At 29.0% G+C, this 15,613-nt stretch overlaps 1 protein-coding gene across 15 annotated transcripts in view; it reads left to right on the top strand.

Moving 5' to 3' along the window:
* Positions 1-15,613, top strand: part of Evi5 (ecotropic viral integration site 5) — a 265,049-nt gene that overhangs the window by 222,650 nt on the left and 26,786 nt on the right. For 12 of the 15 annotated variants that reach the window (XM_067047082.1, XM_067047083.1, XM_014437626.2 and 9 more), the window contains 2 exons: positions 5,853-5,996; positions 10,960-11,057. In XM_067047082.1, the coding sequence (XP_066903183.1) occupies positions 5,887-5,996; positions 10,960-11,057 (208 nt within the window). In that variant the 5' untranslated portion in view covers positions 5,853-5,886. Of the gene's footprint in view, positions 1-5,852; positions 5,997-10,548; positions 10,739-10,959; positions 11,058-13,913; positions 14,023-14,193; positions 14,343-15,613 lie in introns of those variants that run through there. The other 3 variants (XM_014437634.2, XM_014437651.3, XM_014437642.2) reach the window with 3 other exon arrangements.

Genomic DNA, 15,613 nt, shown 5'->3' with positions numbered 1-15,613 from the left:
TATGGCCTGTAAATAATAATATAAAGCTTGTATTAGTAGGATTAAGTATCTTTATGTTTGACAACAACCTGTCCTTATATATACCAGAAGAGTCTAATAATAAAGTTAGTTATTCAGTAGATGCGTATCGTTACTCTGCCCAAATCTCCCTTATTTTTAAGTCATACTATCAGTCTGAACATAAGTTATATATATATATTATCATAATGGTTTTGAACCTTAAAATATCCGAAATATCAACTACAAAAAAAATGTCATGACTATTATTGAAACAAACCAAGAAATCACTCAAGACATTCAAGAGAACTTAAATTGCATTCTTAGTTCAATTCTTTATGTTTTAAATTTCACATCAATAACATAATCCTGTCTACGTTCCGTCCGTCTTTAGGTACTGATTCTAAAAATACATGGTTTTTGTTACATTTTAACGAAAAATGTTCATTTTTTTTTTCTTTGATATTAATTTTTTAACATGGATAATTTTGCATACCTTTTCCAATTTTCTTAATTGTTTTATTTTCGTTATGATCTTCAAATGATTTTTAATAGAAATTTTTATTCATTTATTATAAAAATTGTTAACCAAAAAATATTTATAATTAATAACTGCCACTACAAATTTATATATTATTTTAAATTTTATAGTTGATTACCTTCGATTTCTACTACACCTTTCACTGATTAATTACCTTCGAATAAAAAACGACTTAATAAATTCTAGAGAAAATTAATACTATAATGTGTGCGTGAGAGGTTATATAATACATTTCGTCAATTTATACCTAGAAACCTTAATACAGTCATTCAAACAGGAGCAGGTAATATTCAAAATTGAATGATTATTATTTTTACTAACAAAATATTTAGTTATAATAACTTTGAATAATATGAAAAAGAAATCAATGTTTAAACTATTTTTTTTTATTAGTAGTAGTTATGAATATATCATCGCTCAGTGATTTAAACCAGCAGTAAATCATAATTGCTCTAAATTGTAAATCAGACTAATGGACGTAGCCTGCTACGGCATAAATTAAAACGCCAATAAAACTTAACTACAAGAAGACAAGAGCACAAGACCTCTATCAATTTTTTTTATGAAAACTTTTCCACTTCTTCTTCTTTTTTCAAAATCATTTTACGTGACAACTATTTTTGTATTAATCAGTCTATGATTGGGTTTGTATGGTGGCCAAATTGTACTAAATAAATTTATAAAAAACAGAAAAAATATACTTAATGCAATATATTTCTAGGAATTACCAATAACCATTAAATTAAAAAAATAAAATAAATTATGAACTATCCATTCACTTAATTGAACATTTTCTGCCGTGAGCGCGTCAGACAACTTTTATTAACCCTAAGCCCCTACTTAGGCCCCCAGGTTTTTGGTAGATCGGTGGACTCCTGTTCAAGTTATCGCTATTTTTTGTGGTTTTCGAAATTGTACAGAATAGGTTCGTGAAATGAATATGGAAGGATCTTGACGTATTTGAAATAAACTAAAAAAAATATATATATATTTTTTAATGTGAAGGATTATTTTAGAAGCTATTCACCAAATACATTATTTGAGCCAGCTAGGTATAATTATGTTGAAAATGATTTATTTTAATTACTTAACTTAAATTTTCTTTACCTTGGTGATTTATTTATTTATTTTGATATTATTTAATTAATTTATCTACTTATATATATTTACGATGTACATATATTATTCATTTTATCCATTATTATTATTATTATATCATTTTATTCATTATCATCTATTATATATTTTACTTTATATTATAATTTTTATTATGTTTTTATGATATGAATGAATAATTAGAACCCTGTCCCTATTGCCCTCGAGTCCCTAAGCCACTTCTTTTTTGGATATTTAACTCAAAGCAATCACAGAATGCTAGTTTTTAAATATTTCACTGAACAACAGATAAAATTATTTCAATTATAGATTAGTAACTAAAATAAATTTATTTTATATCTGCTTTAGAACACACTTTCAAGATTCATATTGCCTATAAGCCATGAAGGTCTTTGATTTTAGCGATGTAAGTATCATTTTTTAGACTTTCCTCAATTACTGGAATAGGAAAATGTAATAAATATCAATCGTAACACGCATATATGAAAGAAATTCTTATTATAATATTAAAACACATTAAGTATTATTAATCAGATATTAGATAGTATATTATAATATTGCAGAATGATTCACTGCCATTTGTTGTGTTTATTCTATAACAATAACAAAATTCTATAAAAATCACCGCAACCAATTTGGAACGCATTGTGGAGTCACGTCGCAACAGGGCAGTTACCTAGAAACCTGGGCCTTTTTTACTAACTTCTAAATTTTTTATTTAACCATTCGATGTTTTCATGGAAACTTTTCTTACATTATTTCCATAAGGGATGTATAAAAATAGGTTTAGTGGATGTAAAACTTATAAATGGTACACTATGTTTAACTACTTCACGTTTTTCTCATCCGTTAAGGTTTTAACTTCTTCGTCACTCTCCATTCCCTTTCACGACATTACATGTTAAATATTAAATATTTATAATTTTTTTAGCTTCATAATGGTAGATATATTATACATCTATATTATTACTCTTACTACGAGAAATTTTTTTTCTACCTAGAAAAATATTTCTTCCTTCCTGTCCCTAATTATCTGATTCTTTCATGTTTTATAATTACTATTTTTCTTTGTTACTTCTGAGCAGAGAGATCGTTAATTATTTCAAATGAACATGAAATGTAGTTTTTAGGAAGCCCTTTTCAAAAAATCTGCATTTAAGCCCTCTAATAATATTTCAATGCAGATTATACTTAGTTGATATTAAATGCCTCTGATTCAATTATACAGTCATACATCGAGTATTATCAAAATCTTTAAAGGCTTTTTTGAAAAAAATATTTTAAAAAAGTGGTACGAATAATATAAAACCGCACTTTGAGCAAGTTGATTTCTATATAGTTCCTGTTATAGTACCTGCCCAAACCAAATGCATACCCTAAATGTGTCATTTAAGTTCCATACAACTTTTCGTTTTTTATCTAGTCTTTTCTTATACACACTGATTATTTTCTCAAACATAATTATTTTTAATTAAGGGACCTTTAAACTTGTATTTCCGCTTGAAAACTCGATATTGTTTAGGTTTGGATCTGTTTATCATCGTAGGGACAATGATAGAATATTTTTTATTTTTCATTCAATATCCAGTAATAGTAATTACTAGGAAATGACTTATACGTTGATGGGAGATCTGTGTTAAATATCTGTGTCAGGCTTTTTTTGGTTCGCTAACTATTTCGTTTCTTTTTTAATAATTTATTGGCAAGTAAATAATAATCAAAGAAATAATGCGCTCTAAGTCAATTTACATACATATATTATTATTTATTGGAATACATCAAATGGACTTATCCGATTTTAGTAATACAACATATTGAATAAAATCATATTTTATATTGAATAACATCATATTTAACATTCCACTCGGATTTTACGATTTATGCATCAAGGAACAATTATTAGTTAGTTCCATGTCTGTCAGTATTTAGCTATATTCATGTAAAGATAAAAATATATGCTACCAATAATCCGATTTTTATTAAATTTTCATTGATTGTGGGTGTTTATATTCCTTGATAGTTCTAAATCAATTTTTTTTAATTCTATCCTACATTTTCGCTTGCATACCATACTTTCTTTAGCACACCTACATACATTTCAAAATATGTCCCGGAGGATATATTCTCAAACGATAAATCATTAATATGGAATTATAGATAATTAGATACGCAATAGATATTTGCAGGAACCTGTACTGACATTTGTACTTGGCAGATGGTTTTTTTCCTTCTCCATCGAATTTCTCCTGGTTATTCCTGCCACTATCTGGTTCTGTACTTGCACTGTTCCAGAATTCCAAGAGAAAGATATCCAATTCAAAACTATTGTTTACTTACTTTTTTTTGGTTTTTGAAATTATAAAACGTCCTTCGTGTTGGGTGAAATGATCAAATGTCTAGCTGAAAGAACCATCGATGAAGGTTATTGACAGGCAATCAGCGGTAATCCGAAAGGACATTGCTGGGGGACAATAGAGAAAGCACTGTCCTACGCAATTGCATACTCCCCATTGAGGAAGCATTGACCCTGCCTACCCTCTCTTCTTGTCCTACCATACGTCTAATTAAATTTTCTTTATTGTTGATTCTATAAGCACTATTAAAAAATTACGTGAATTTATGTATCGACAATATTTTAGCAAGAAACAAGACAACAAAGATCCACTTTTTCGATGAAATCACAACACAATATTTGCATTATTTTGTTTGCAACCTTTTTATTTGTGTGCATATTTTGATCAAAATATGCAATATCATACCAAAACGCGAAAAACCTCCTTGAGTCAATGGTTGTTTAAGAAGCTCAAGCGCCTCGTATAGTGACTCCTCATTGCTATAGTGAGCTTCTTAACAATAACTTCTTGAGTGAGCTTCTTAACAATTTGAAAAGTAATGCATGAATTTTATGAAGTAGCTATAAAATGATGGGGGTATTTCTTGGAATGCAGAATTACATATCTTTCTTTTACCCAATATTTCCGAATGGACTATATATATAATATATATCTGTGTGAGTGTGATGGGTTGAGGTCTGCTCCTCTCCTTGATGAAATCCTGCTTACGCCGATGACTGAATGTACTTTTATCAAAAAATATCCCTGGTTTAGGAATAGAACTTTTATAATACTCTTCTTCCCTGAAACGAAGAACATTATGACACTTTTCTACATGGCATATTTTGCAAAATATAATTTAAAATGACAATGAGGAGTCACTATACGAGGCGCTTGAGCTTCTTAAACAACCATTGGCTCAAGGAGGTTTTTCGCGTTTTGGTATGATATTGCATATTTTGATTTGACATTTAATTGTATTTTTCGTAAAGTTAGTTTCCATGCACTCAGCACTACTGTAAATTAAGACATTGATTGGTTGTGTAATTGCCACGTTTTCGTCAAAATGTTTAATTAACACTTTCATAAAAAGCACATCATATTTTCCAATCTATATTAAGTTGTTTTTTAAAAGCGCTTTGAATAATAAGAAAAAACTTACTTTTTTTTATGAAAATGTCATGAATAAATGATAAAATTTCCATTTTTTTCTGGATCAAAACCGACAATATTGAATATTATAAATCACAATATACAAGTTGATAAAAATATCTTAAATGGATCAAACATTTTTCACAATTAATAAACGAAATGACGTTAGTCTGAAGACTATATTTTTCCTGATTTTTTTATTTAATCCGAGTTCAACTACTATCCGGTGGCAAAATATGAGAGTGATTTTTTTGTTGTTTCCCAAAAATTTGTAAATCTAGAGATAGCATGCGCCCTCCACATTTATTTTGCAGTCTTGGCTTAAATTTTTCGCTCAAAAAGGTATTCAAACTTTTTCGTATTGAAAATATATTTATGTAGAAAAAACAATTAATTCTATTGTAAGTTATAATTATCGACTTTTTTAATTGAATGAATAATCTCAAAGATTGACTAATAATAATAATCATAACGAAGTACTAAACAAACGACTTAAAACTTTTAGTTATTAAAACTCGACTTTAGTTTATTCAGTACTAACTCAAGCCCACCTTCATGAATTCATTTTATTTGTGTGCAGATATATGTACATAATTTTAAATTGAATATAATTTAAAATGTTGCCCTCCCCCCCAAAAAATATATAAAAATTATTAAGAAATTATACAAATTTATCATAAACTGTTTTTTCAAATATATTTTTTATTTTTCAGAGGTGAAAGGGAGTGGGAGGGTGATGTGGGTGAGATGGTGACTGAGTGTAACAACAACAGTGAAGAATCTCCCCTCGCAACTACCCCCAGCCAAGCATCACCCGAAGAACTGGCGCTTTTAGCAAAACTGGAGGAAGCTAACAGGTATATTTTAAAGAATAATGCAATGCTCTTAACTTAAATTTTTTAAAAATACTCTTCATAAAAGCAACTTTTTAAATTATACGAATTTTCATAGATACCTAAAAATAGAAATTTAAATTTAAACTTCCCTGAGAATTTAGGTTAATTTTTTATCTGTTGATCTCCGCCGTTCACGTGAACATCTGTATGTCAACTCCTCAGCATTTCAACCAAATCCGACGTTACTGCATCTGTTGGATAGTTTAATTTACTCTCAACACCTTTTTAAATTTCAGTACTTTAAAAAGAAAAAAAGTATTTTCGAATAAAGAAAAACAAACATTTCATATCATATCTCTGGTTCTAATTTGTTTACATAGGTTCAAATTTTTACCATTTCGTTTTGAATATAGGAACCAAAACCACTCCTACGTTTTGTTTAAATTGTTGGATTCTTGTTTAATATAACAATTTTATTTTATTATTGCTACAAAAATGTCATTCAACGGTTTTTTGAGTTGCAAAAAACCAATATCAATTTCGTTTTCCCCATGAATAAAATTTTTATAAGTAAATAAAAATATTTTTAAAAAACGAAGAAAAAAATATATATATCAGAAAACTTTCTCTAAAGTATACACTTAACAATTTCTAATTTTTTATGTCTATTACAAATTATTTCAAGAATCCTGAATTAATAAGAATTATTCTGTGACTTATCGCCTTCTGAAGCTCAAATCAAAGTAAATGTGAAAGTAGAATTGAATTAAGTGCATTTTAAGAGCCTAAACGTTAGTTTTAGTTACATTTAATATATATATATATATATATATTTTTTATGGACTTAATAAAATAAAATCTTTCAGTAAAGAATATCGAGTCTTATTAAACCTTTGCAGTTCATAGATTATTATTATTGTAATTTTTTTTTCAAATCCTCTTTATTGATATATAATTACAATTACAAATATATGAATAATACAGAGTATATATACAAATTACATACTGACTTTGTTTGCCGTATGGGAGTATAAGTTGAGTTACAGGGTCCGCTGAAGGCGGTTTCACATTGGTAACATCCTACTTGGGGGCTTGCATAGAATGGAGAGGGACCATTCCGGCTGGTGGTGTTATTATTGTAAATATATTTAAATGGGACATGATCTCACAGCTGCAGTTTATTCATGCGAGACTTAAGATGTGCATGCGTCAAGCATGGAAGTGTTTGTTTGTTTATTCAGAAATTAAGGCGTAAAGCCTAACGGTCATCAACGCCAAATGCGTAGTGGAAGCGTGCTAGGGCCCATGGAAGTGTTAAGCAGGAGTTTGAGAAGTTACAAATCCCGAATTAAGCGTATTTTTTTTTTGTTTCTAAAAAAATGTTTTCACTCCACGCCTCATTTGTCATTTTCATAAAAGTTTATTACACATAGTTTAATTATTTAATTAATTTTAAGGTTTAAAGCTGGGTTTTCACCAATATAATGCCTTAGTTATTCACCACTTTTTACTCTTGGTCTATAATAGCAAATGAAAATTAATTATTTAATTATTTATTAATAATAATTTTTTAAATTGTCACAAACCATAATTTTAAGATTAAGTAAAATTTTAATTACACGAACTATAATTTTAAGAAAATTGCCAATTTTTTATTTCAAATGGTGATACTATATGAAGTTTTACAGGTCAGTTTTCTGTTTTCAGCATTTTTAACGGGAACTACCTGGTTATTCTCTATAGTTACAGATATAAATGTAAATTTCATATATAAATAGAAATACATATTGTAGCCGTATTTAAATGTAAAACTATTGAAAAATGGGGACTTGTGGTAAAGTTTTAATAAATTTTATGGTAAAGTTTTGAGTTCGAAATTCGAAAAGTTTATCTACAGACTGTTTGTTATCCTGCAAAATTGAATGAAGATCTGCTAGTAATTCATACAAAGACTTGATGGAGTCGAATATTTAGCATTCGGTTGAGATGTGTTTTAAGGGGCCTCTACATGTTGGCCGAGCCATGGCGAACTCAGACATACGCGAGCATGTGGATGGGTGGCTTGGCTTGGTTGGCCTAGGCTCGTTGCCGAGCCGTCCAGAGTCGGTTTTTGGACACAGATCAAAGGGGTTCGTGAGAGCGCTCGTGTAGCATCTCCACCATTGTTCTTTGTCTAGTTGCAACTGAGAGCTGTTAGGAGGTTAAAGGTGTTTGTTGGTACTTTTTATAATAAGTTTTATATTTTTAACATTTAATGTTATTTATTTATATTTAATTTCCTTTTTTTGTAATAAAAATAATACAATCCAAGTGCAATGGCTGAAACCACTAGTACGTCCGCCATGCTTGCCTCTCTGAATAACACTGACATGTGGATGGCCCGCTCTTTGTTTGCCGAGCATTTATACGAACCTCCGATCCGTGGCGAGCGGCCAACATGTGGATCCACCTTTACAGTAAGTCTGGCATACAGGTGGAGATTCGTGGGCCATAAGATGTCGTTCGGGTGCATACGACCTATTCGAAGGCGCGTCAAAATCACCTCTCTCCACACATTTCTAGTGGATGATATCCAAGGGGAAACATCGCTTCTAATTCTCGTAATTTATTGTCCGCATAATTTGCCCACATTTGATGCCATTTCAATTTAATTTTCTGCTTAACGAGGGCAATGAAGTCATCAACAGGCACCCCGCGATGTGGAATCCGTTCAGAAATCGCGACCTTTGCTGCCTGATCAGCCAGTTCGTTACCGGCTATTCCGCAGTGCCCAGGGACCCAAACGAAGAACACAGAAATACCGTTTCTGTTGGCAGACTTTAATGGATAATTTATCTTTTGATTTAACGGGTTTGTTGAGAAAATATTTCTTAAACTGAGTAGGACTTACAACGAATCTAAAGTTGATCTGTATTTTTTTTGTGGGGGGAAAAACACTCAAGCTCTTGTAGATTGCTACTATTTGAGTAATATAGTTACTACATATCAGCGACAGAGAGAACAAGTGCTGTCGATAATTGCACACAATCGAGGCACCAACACCTAATGAGTTCTTGGAGCCGTCGGTATAAATGAATTCGGCGTCACCAAATTTGTCTTGCAGCCTAAGAAATTCATATTTATACCGATATGTCTTTTTCTAACCTCCTAATTTATTTATTTTACAAACACATACATATATACAATTTACTTATAAACTAATTATATATACATATATAGGGAGATGGTCAGGGTTGCGGTCAAAAGAGAAATAAAAATAGTTTACAACTATTTATAATAGTATAATACAAATTGTGTGAAGTGTATAATACAAAAATATAAAAAAGTGTATAATACAAATATACATTTTATCTGCTCTTGCCGGTTGGCATTTTAAGATGTGGAATACATTGTCCGCTGAAGGCGGGTTAAGAGATGTGGCTTGAAAGCCAGGGGGCTCACATAGAATAGACCATTCCGGCTGGTACCGATATGTCGCGTTTTACTTTTAGGTAGCCTTGAAAGGGAAAGATAAAGTTTGGGAGAGGTAAGTCCCCAAGGATAATATGATGTGATTACAGTATCTTGCAATGTAGGTATCTCTATGTCAAAACTGATCGGTAAAGTAGACCCTGACTTTAAACGATGTTTTCTTTGTTAAGTCGGTTTGTTGTTGGTTTAGATGATGTCTATTTGGAAACAGTTCATTCATAGGATGGCTTATAGCTAAGTAGATTTTAGCAAAGTAGATGAGATCAATTTGTTGTCTTCGTTGGTCGAGTGGAGGCATCGACGTATAGACCAGTCCCGCATTTTAAACGGTGTTTAGCATTTTCAGGATGGTATTCTTAACTTGGAAACAATGAGGAGATCTGATATACTTACCTTGAAAAATGCATGATTTTTTGAAAATTAGTTTAATCGAAGGTCTATAAATTCTTCTAATGTGTAAGTACAATATCATACTTGTATTGCCATGGATGGCATGATATATTTAGGATTAAAGGGATTTTTTATATATTGGTTAATGTCCAAAAAATATATTTTAAATTGAATAATTATGAGCCATATGGAATTGTTATATATTCCATTTCTTTATTTTTAGTTTGAATCCCTTTATTTTCAATTATTCCATGGTTCATAGATAATTCTTATGTTTATTTTAATCCACATCACAAGTCTAATTTTATGATTTGTTTCTTAAAGGTCATAAAATAAAGGACATTGGTAAGATATGCACTTGCAAAAACAAAACGGAAAAATATCATAGTATGTGAGTCACAATGAATTGCTTTCTGATAAATCAGTAGATTTATCTGCTTTCTCTTGCAAATCTTTATCATTTCAATGGTGTTATTCATTCTGTTTTAATGATAAGATTTTTTGTTTAGGAAACTCTATGTTGCATACTAGTGTATCTTTTAGAATGCTGGTGTTAAAGGGAAAAATAATTTTTTTAGACCTTATACTGTTTCAAAAAAAAATTTTACAACCTTTTATTTTTACATTTTCATATTTACAGTGTTGGTAATAACTTCATGTTGCCTCTGAACACTTAAGTAAACAATGTGGTATGTTTATTTAATTGGAATTGTAGTTTCTCAATATGTTATAGCAGGACTGAGATAATCTTGCTTTTTGTGGTATTAAAAAAATAAATTTAATATTAAAAACATGGGTAAACAAATGTTTAAACTTATTGGACAAAAGAAACCAAAAAAAGATAAAATTATATCACGATTAATTGGTATGAACTTTCCAGAAAAAGTACAGTTTTACAAAGGGTATGTTTTTATTATTTATTATGACTTTCTTAGTTGATTTGTGGTACTGTTTTTGTTTTTTTTCATATAGTTATTGGATCTTTATAGATTTAAGGTGGCATAAAACCAGTTTCTTTGTCATTGTCAAGTTGTTATTTTTTTTCAAATATGTTTGTTTTAAAAATCAAGTTACCTTGTTATAAAGTAAATTTAATAGACTGATCTTTTAAAATTTGTTTTAGACTTATCGAGGCTGATGCCAAAAGCTTAAACTCGATATCTAATAATAGTGGACATTCAAGAAAAAGTTCGGATACATCACAAATCTCCCTCACCTCTGGTAAGTATTTTATTATTCTTGGTTTTTATTTTATTTTGATACCATTATATTGTCATATTGTTTAATATAATGTATCCTACTATCCTAACCACAGTTGTTTCTTGTAAAATTTGTGTCCAGGTTTTCATTTTAGACCACCTTCAAAGGTAGGGTAGCCCAGAATCAGTACATTAGATTTAGTTTCCACTAATATGCTTCTTTAGAAAAATAATATGTCATAATAGTGTGTTGTTTTTTTTTTTAATTTATAACAATAATTTTTTTTGACCATTGTATTTTCCTAATTCTTTTTACAGTATAAGATCATGATTTCTTTGTATAACCCTATTTTGGCACATCTGTAGGATTATTACATATTCACATACACATTTTATTAATAACAGTTCTTTTAAAATATTTTCATTGTCAAATATTAAATTTTGGTAATATTAGAGGAACATTTTGTGCAGAAGTGAAAATGATTTTTAATAAACATTTGATAACAGCTCTAATTCAGTCACCAATTTTTTTTATTTCAGCTATTTGATCGAGATTATCATGATTACTGTTAGAGACCGGATTTTCATGCAGTAAAAAACCCAAAATGTGTAGAAAACGCCCAAATACTGCAATAATCAACTTCATTGTTTAATTTATAATATTAATACATGGAAAGCTTTCCTAATTGAGTTTGAATCAAATTAAACTCACTAAATACTCTAAAATTATACAAATGTACATAAAAAACTTAACTATTCTGATGAAATACCTAAAATTTTGTCCAGGATCGAAGAGCTATGACAATGAGCTGCAGAAAGCAGACTGTATCAAATGATTTTATATTCCTATTTTGGAGGCTGAAATTCAAGTTTTGAACTTCTTGAAATTCATGCAATTTTAAGTTTTAAAAAAAATATGTAAGGAACTATGTTGAATTTTGACTTAAAATTGTTCTTCTAATTAAAACTCTGTTTTAACTTTATCATTAAAAATAGTACACACAGTATCTAATATGTGAAATTTAATTCAAATGTTAAATTTTATGCAAGAAAAGTAAAGCTTTTACCCAAATGTAGTAAAACATGGAATATTGTGGGAAATTCTCAAAACGAGGTGAATAAAATTAGTGTTTTTTGGATGACTTTTCCATGATTCGAATTTCTGTGAGGTTTGATGGAATTTAATTGCTAGGGAATAAAAGATGCAATTATAAATATTTGATTACAATGTTTAATTAACTAATTATCACAATTTGAAGCAGGCTCTCAAAATTTACAAATTTTAGTGTTTTCAAATTATCCAGAGAGAAGGAAATGAAACTGTCCTACTATCCAAGGACAACATCCTTCCTTTGAATCATTTATTTCTGATTTTTAAACTGTTGTGTTAAAACAAAACACAAAGGTAAATGAGGAAATTCAACCTTAAATGAGGTTCACACTCTTCTAATGAAGTTTTAACTTGAAAGCAGATTGCTTATAAGTTATCATATGAATGATAAATTTAAACTTAATCAATCTTTTGTTCATTTGCCAAAAAGTTATTCAGTTCAATTGAATCAAAGGTTCTTACTACAGTTTTCATTCATGTTTTGTTGAACTCTATTGGTTCAATTAGACATGGTTTGTAGGAAAACTTTTAAAGTCACCATTTATTATTTCCAAGTATACAATTCCAGCTTAATCTCTTAGCTAATTATGTCATTACTTAAGACTGTTAGTGTATTCAAATCTTTAGTTTCCAATTATGAACTACCTCTGCGAGTGAACTGGATTCTTCTTTCCTAAAATGAGTATCTTAGGATCTTTTTCTTATTCTTATTAAGGTTAAAACCCATTCTTCTCCTTGCTTCCCATCTATTCCATGCTTTGACTAGTCACCATCGTCTGCATGTGGTATCACTTGTATCATCTTTTTAAAAATTGTTCCATGGTACTTATGTCCTAGTCTTGTTGTAATCGCATTTAGGATTATATTGAACCACAGCGTGGCAAGATAATCCTCTTGTCTCAATACTGAGGTCTTTGAAAATGAGTCTTCAACTTCCTTATTGAGATTTTTTTTTATCAGAAAAAACAAAAAGACTTCACAATGACCTTAAGTGTTTCCTGATTCACAAGAGTACGAAAAACTAGGTAGGAGGAGCATGTAATCAAAATTGGTGATGTGAGGAATCAGAAGACTGTGTTATGGAAACAAGCCCTGGTGGAATAAAGCCTCAGGAAAACCTAAGGGAAGATGGAAGGATAATGGCAGAGGATTTGAAGGAACAGGAAAATCTATCAGGTGTGCTGCTGACCAGGAGAACTGAGAAAAAATATTTGAGCTGGGCAAGGACTGCTCCAAGTATCTTTTGTACCAATAATAAATGGATTAATCAACTATATGAATGATATGTTTAGGATATCTACTCCACCATCTCCTAAAAAAGGCCTTGGTTCAAATCTCCCTTGTGGAGTTAAAATTAAAGTTTTTTTTAGAAAAACAAAATTAATTTCAATATTATTTATCTGAATAAATATCTGCAGATTCATAACCTGTTGTTATTCAATGAATAACTGCCTTAAAAAAAAATTAAATTAATAATAATTAAACTTAAATATGAATATGAATATGAAAAAATTAGTCCATGTTTTACTGCTAACATTCTATTTTCATGATTTCAAAAAATCTTTTCTAAAATATGTTCTATTTGAAACAAAGCTCTCTTATTTTTAATTTGTAACTGTTACAGTAGTAATGAATGATAAAATACAACACATGTAAGGTTGTAAAAATAGATTGAAATATAAATTTACTAATAACTTTTTTGAAGCAATTTAGCTTCTAATCAATCAGCTCATTTAATTTACCATTTTAAATATTTTTAGAATAATGTTTAAAAAACAAAAAATAATTTAGCCATAATGTCTTAAAGAAACATATTTTAAAGAATCAGATCTCTTTTTGATTAGATGTATTATTAACTTTGAAGCTATGTGAATGGGTTCGTTATTTTTTATTTCTGTTAATTATTTAACTATTAAAGAAACTTCACTCAACTAAAAATTTAGATACATACATAAATTTTCATAAGGGAATGTATTGTAATGTGTCAATGGCATTCTTAAGAAACCTTACTAATCTGACTCATTTCTTATCTTCTTAGGGCAACTTCACAACTAATTATCTTATCAATGTTACCTTTTGTAAATTTTTAATCAGTTTTTGGTGGAGTGATTAGAGAATGAATGATGTTTAATTCCTATGATGATAGAGATGATTCTATTGACTTTTGGGATGATTTATTAGAAAAACTTTCTGCTCGTATGTTACTATTAAATCAAAACTTAATATATTTTGTTGTTATGAATAGGTTATAATAGTTTATATAACCATTTAACTAAGCAATAACATGAGGTTAGATTACATAATTACTGATATATTTGTATATGTCTTTGTTTTTTATAACCTTTTTTTTTCTTTAGCTTTACTTTTAATATGTTTTCATTTAATTCATAATAAATAGTTTTAAAAAAAAAACTATTCCCTACTTATATTTATTATTGGTTAATAATCTCTTAGCTCGAAGTAATGATATTATCTTTTGTGGCTGTTTTTATTAATAATTTTTTTAATTTGTTCATATGTCACAAGATAAAACTAAGCTAGTAGAATCTTAACGATTTCATGATATTTAAATCTTAAGAATTTTCCTCTTTTATTTTCCTTTTTTATTTTATTTTAGTGTAGTTTGTTGAACACAAAATTTGAATAAATGGTACAATAGTTGAATATTTTTGTTTCTGTAAATTTTCTCGAGAAATGCAAGGAAATTAGAGGCACTTAATTTAATTTCACTAACTCTACTACCTCTACATATTATTATTTATTCTATTGACAATTATATATGTATTTTCCTTTTTGTGCAATATTTCGACAGAACAGAATCTATTTCGAATATCTATTAACAATCACTCAAATCAAGCAGAACTTGGTATTTTACAGCATTAGGAAATTCTTTTAGAAATTGAACCCCATGTGCATCCATCCACTCATTATATTAATTTGACTGGTTATTAACAGCCATTACAGTTTTATTAGTGTTTGGGATATATTTCAATAAAAATACTGCTGTTAATGTGCAACATATGTATTAAATGATACGTTTTATGAATGATGAGAACCTTCTGTCCATTTTTTGACTCCAAACAGTTTAAGAAATTTTTTCAAGATGTCTGATGATTGATTGATTCTATAATATTTTTATTCATGATTTCAAACTTAATTAATTGGTCCAATCAAAAATGAGCCAAATTTATCTTAACAATTTTTTCAATGAAGGCTTTTTGATTAAAATATTGATATATTTAAGTTGATTCTATAATATTTTTATTCATGATTTCAAACTTAATTAATTGGTCCAACCAAAAATTAGCCAAATTTATATAAACAATTTTTTCAATGACTATGAAACCTAACTTAAACATTATGAAGGCTAATGGTTTGGTATGAGTACATTAAACCCTTGATATGTTTTGCATTCTATAGCATATTTTAAAATACCATTACAAATATATCAATATATTTCTGTAAAA

This window comes from Halyomorpha halys, unplaced genomic scaffold, assembly GCF_000696795.3.
Source record: "Halyomorpha halys isolate HHAL.00 unplaced genomic scaffold, Hhal_1.1 Scaffold52.1, whole genome shotgun sequence".
In the NCBI taxonomy this organism is placed as follows: Eukaryota; Metazoa; Arthropoda; class Insecta; order Hemiptera; family Pentatomidae; genus Halyomorpha; species Halyomorpha halys.
This window is presented reverse-complemented; position numbering and strand designations above follow the sequence as displayed.